Source organism: Austrofundulus limnaeus, unplaced genomic scaffold (genome assembly GCF_001266775.1).
Source record: "Austrofundulus limnaeus strain Quisiro unplaced genomic scaffold, Austrofundulus_limnaeus-1.0 Scaffold399, whole genome shotgun sequence".
NCBI classification, from domain to species: domain Eukaryota; kingdom Metazoa; phylum Chordata; class Actinopteri; order Cyprinodontiformes; family Rivulidae; genus Austrofundulus; species Austrofundulus limnaeus.
Genome location: NW_013952801.1, coordinates 485,597 through 490,811, shown reverse-complemented (window position 1 = coordinate 490,811; position 5,215 = coordinate 485,597). Strand labels below are relative to the sequence as shown.

Genomic DNA, 5,215 nt, shown 5'->3' with positions numbered 1-5,215 from the left:
GGGAAACATGTTTTCGTCTGTGCATATGACAATAAACACTTTGAATCTTGAATTAATTAATAGAAAAAAATCCTTTGGGAAAAATATATTTTCATTCTATAAAAGTTTAAACATCCAGACCTTGTCTTAACGTCTTAGACATTTAACATCTAGTCTACAATAATTTTCACCTTTAACTGGAAAACCTTAGTTCTTCGTCTTTCATGTTGTTATTTTTACTGTTTTTATTCATGATTCAATGAAATTGATTCTTACTATAATTTTGTAATTTATTACCATAAAAGACAAAGCTGGTTCCTCATCGTTGAGTACTTTGGCCTGAGGTAGGAATTCACTGCATATCATACGATCTGACACTTTGGTAAATATGAGTCTGATTAAAAAGGGTGAYTAAATATTGATTAATAAATCTGATCTGGTGCCCCTACAGGTTGTAAATTGTAGTGCAGGGCAGAAACATTATCACCAACTCACTACTAAATTCAACCATGAACTGTATTTAAAGTTTAACACACAGATATAAGCTTGTCTGATTGAATTTAATCAAACATTTTTAGGGATTATTACAGCTGAATATAAACATTATCATCTTTGGTGCTAAAAATTTTAAATGAACGAAGCTTGTCATAGCGCAGTGTCTTCTCTACTTTTACAGACATGGTCAATCTAGAGTCGACGAGTCCAGGTCAGAGAGCAGCCAGCATCGAGTCTGATGACTCGAGGGAGGCAACACCTGTACAGGTATGTGCTTACATCAAACACAGGCTCAATAAGTCAAGACTTTAAAGGAATTTAAAATTGCATTTAAGAAATAATAAATCCACATGGGCAAAACAGGGATGTGCTTTTAATTTTTTTTCTAATGAGAATAAATAAATACATTTATTTAACCATTAAATACTTTTGTGTATTGTCACAAGTGGTACTTTTCCCATACTTTAAAAAMATATATTTTAACGACAATGATTGCTCAACTTTATAATGCTTTGTTGTACTGTCCCTGCAAAAATAAATAATCAAATAAAATGTTTATTGTGCTTTTATTGAAAGTGTTTTATCTTTCTGTATCATTTGCTGGTTTGGAAATGTTTCTGTGGCTCAGAAGAATGCCTTCAATAAAACAGTGACAACAGCAAGTAAATRGTTAAGAGTTGCAGAACCAAGTATGGAGAGAATTTACAAGGAGCACATAATCAACAAGGCAAACAAAATTATGATTGACAAAAGCACTCCCCTTAAACACTGACCTCTCCCATCTGGGTGACCATTCTCTCTACTTCRTTTTACTAAAAGTTGATCAAAATTCTCATTTGTTCCACAAGCTGAACCCCTGTTATGTACATATGTGTGATTTACTTTGTGTTGTAGATGAATGATTGTGTAAGGCTGGGATACACTTGTAATAATTTTACCACAAATCAATTTCCTCATGAGGACAAATAAAGTTTAAAGTAAAGAAAACCAGTTTTTCCTCCTGTGTGTGAATCGACGCTGAAATATGGTCCGACATGACACTGAATCCATGRTGAAATGATACAAACAGTGGTCYGTGACATACTTGTTGAAACAACATTAGGTTTTCAACAATAACTGATACATATTAGTGTTGATTCAAAATTGATAAGATGTCATCATTTCAGTCATTAGGATTTGACCATGAAACATTGATTCAACATCATTTCAACATTGGTTATTTTACTAGAGTTGAGTGTTTAATGATTGATTCACCATCAATCGTCAGCCTTAACCAAAATCAACTGTTTTTGACCATAATTTAACATTGAATTAACATKTTTTGCTATCTGGGTAAACAACCACTGTTTACATGCTTTGCTATGGGRGACATACAACAAGAGGGAGAAGTTATTTATCCACTGCGACACAACAGTTTGGTTACTGTATTTATTCATGTATACTACAATTGAGAATAAAATGATCATCATTTTTTGAGCCTAAAAAGCATAAAAAATCTAACCTCATGATATGAGCCACTCATTTCAGACGGACTTCAGGATTTCTCAGCCTTTGTGGTGCTCCCTCTGATGGCGAAACGTTATTTAGGAAGACACACTTGTGTAGGTGTGTTCTGATGCAGAAYGAGTGCAGCGGGAGTTTCCCAATCAGTCCGTCACTGAAAAAACAATCTGCTCCCAGGCCAGAGCAGAAATTATTATATAAATTATTAAGATTGATTTATTCATTTCATTATTTCCTTAAAACACATACAAAACATTTCACACAACAAAACAATACAAATAAAATGAAAGGCAGCAGAAGAAGAAAAATAATCTTATATCTGCCCCTTTTTAATTAACGCAAATATTTCAAATAATGATAAACCAAATAATAAAACAAAAAATTCAATTCCCCAGACAGTAATTAATACAAATTAAACAATTTCATATTTCTTTAACAATTTTTCTTTTATTGTTTTCTTAAAGAAATTCACTGATCCAATGCTTTTACAGTCATCCTCCAGATTATTCCATAGTCTTATAACTTTCACTGAAGTGCATCTTTCCCTCAGATTTGTTCTGATTTTTGGTTTAACAAACATTTGTAATCCCTTCAAATTATAGCAGCTTTCCCTCTTAATAAAATATGATTGGATGTTTGACTGCAACACATTTCTATGAGCCTTAAACATAACCTGCAGAATGTTATAATCAACCAACTCATAACATTTTAATAATTTTAACTGATGAAACAATATATTAGAAGGGTGATAGTAATGCTTTCTTGTGATAATTCTTATGGCTCTTTTTTTGTAAAATAAAAATAGGATTAGTAATGGTTTTACATGCATTTCCCCAGACTTCTATACAATACATCAAATGTGGAAGAATTATTGCATAATATAGTATAAATAGTGCTTGATCATTAAATAACTCCTTGTCTTTTTACAATACTGCAATAGATTTTGCCATTTTTGTTCTTAATTCAWATGAGGTCTCCATGTCAGGTTTTTGTCGGTGATGACACCAAAAACTTCACCTCACTGACTCTACAGATCTCAACACCTTCTACTCTAAATGGAACATCACTTGTTTTCTTTCTATTACTAAATGTCATGTAATTTGTTTTATCTAAATTTAATGATAACTCATTATGTTTAAACCAATTTTGTACTTTTACGAATTATATTTCTATAATTTCCAACATCTGTTCTATGTTCTTACCCAAGCAAAAAAATGTGGTGTCGTCTGCAAATAAGACACATTTAAACAACCCTGATACATTTACCAAGTCATTAATATTAGGGTTGGGCATAATCGTATCGTGTGCAATTAATCGTCAGAAAAATATTAATCGATTATTTTTTGGCACTTCACGATTAATACGATTAATGCCACCAGGCGGACTAACCGCTCGGTGCTCCTCTCTGCTTCAAATATGATGAATTTTTTTTTAAAAAGTTCTGTAATTTATTTATCCATCAACACAATTTAAATTTGATGTATAGCCTGAAGTCTGTAATTTTCACACAATATGGAACAGATTTTTATGAAGAGCAAATCTTTCCCACTAAATTGGTCATGTGACTAGGACATAAGGGTGTCCAGGGACTCCAGGGGATTAATTGTCAAATTAATCGTTATCGGCTAAACGCCACAATTAATCGTGATTATTTTTTTTGCCAATATTGCCCAACCCTAACTAATATATAGAAGAAACAACTTTTGTCCCAGTACAGAACCCTGTGGAACCCCACATACAATCTTACAAAGTTCAAACCTTACATCATTAATTTGTACAAACTGTTTCCTATTTGTATTTATGTATTTATATTTATCAGCACAAACAACTAAAGTCCAAATCTTTTTTGCGTTGCCAGAGTTAACAAGAAAAAGAAAARAATTTTTTGCTCTTCCAGTGAATAAGCAGCTACAGTTATATGCTTTACTATGTGCAATGTACATTAGGAGGGAGGGGGGATAATTCAGTAAGATGCAAGGAAATAGTGAACCTTATTGTGGTTGTACATTAAAAAGGTCAATTAAAATTTACTCCTGTGTATACTAAAAGTGAATAAATACGGTATATATGTTAATTATTGAAACAGCTGCTGCTGTTTGTATAGTTGCAATGGGCAACATACAGTGAGAAGGAATAAATTATCTCTTGCGACACAATATTTTGGTTATATATGAGAAAATACTAAAACTTTTTTTAGTTGTACGTGGAAAAAATGTCATTGAAACTTTACTCATGCATAATACAACCCCCTTTATGAGTGATTTTAGGGGTTAAATTTGTTTTATGAATGATTTTAGGGGTTAAATTTGTTGTATTATACTTGCATAAATACAGTAATTCCTCTGGCTTTTTTCCCTTTTACACCAAATTCATCCTTCAACACACTCCCACACACTGCAGGGTGGCTAGGTGTTCATTGTTTTAACGAAGTAATGTGAGATCAGAACTTGTATAGTGCTCAGATTCATGAGTCCTGGACATGATGTAGCAGCTACATCCATTAAWATGTGTCTTCAACCTCCCCTTTTTCATCTGAATGTGCTTTATTTAGAGCCGAGCACCCTGCACCCCCCCTCGCAGGAAACCTCTGGAGAGTGACTTTGAGACTATAAAGCTCATTAGTAATGGCGCCTATGGGTAAGACTCTGTTTGGCTACAGAAACAAATGCAATGACAATGTGTTGGATATTTTTATGTTTGCACTTTGAACCGAAGTTCATCAGGATGTGAAACCCGTCTTTCTTCTCCTTCTCCTTGTTGAATTGTTTGTCAGTTCTTTTTATTGTGTTGTAATGTTCCTTTTTTGTTTACTGCCTTCTCTCCCATATAGAGCTGTGTATCTGGTACGACACAAGGAAACGCATCAACGTTTCGCCATGAAGAAGATCAATCGGCAAAACCTGATTCTTAGGAACCAAATCCAACAAGTGTTTGTAGAGAGAGACATCCTGACCTTTGCTGAAAACCCATTTGTGGTTTCCATGTACTGTTCTTTTGAGACGCGAAGGCATCTCTGCATGGTCATGGAATATGTTGAAGGTAAATTAAACTTCAAATTGATATGCACAAAAAAAGTTTTTAATGATGCAAACTTAAGGCATCATTCACAAAGAAGCTGTGTTTTGTGAATATCTTGTTTCAACCGTGCGTATAATCTAAAGTTTTTTTTTAAAGTGATCCATGATTAGTTGTAACATTAGACTTTATTTAATAAACATATATTTTAACTGTAAAATAA

The 5,215-nt window shown here is 33.1% G+C and overlaps 1 protein-coding gene across 1 annotated transcript in view; it reads left to right on the top strand.

Moving 5' to 3' along the window:
* Positions 1-5,215, top strand: part of LOC106528731 (microtubule-associated serine/threonine-protein kinase 3) — a gene marked incomplete at both ends in the record, with an annotated part of 73,647 nt that overhangs the window by 31,587 nt on the left and 36,845 nt on the right. Inside the window, 3 exon segments of the mRNA XM_014023968.1 lie at positions 656-741; positions 4,529-4,614; positions 4,808-5,016. Coding sequence (XP_013879422.1) covers positions 656-741; positions 4,529-4,614; positions 4,808-5,016 — 381 coding nt within the window.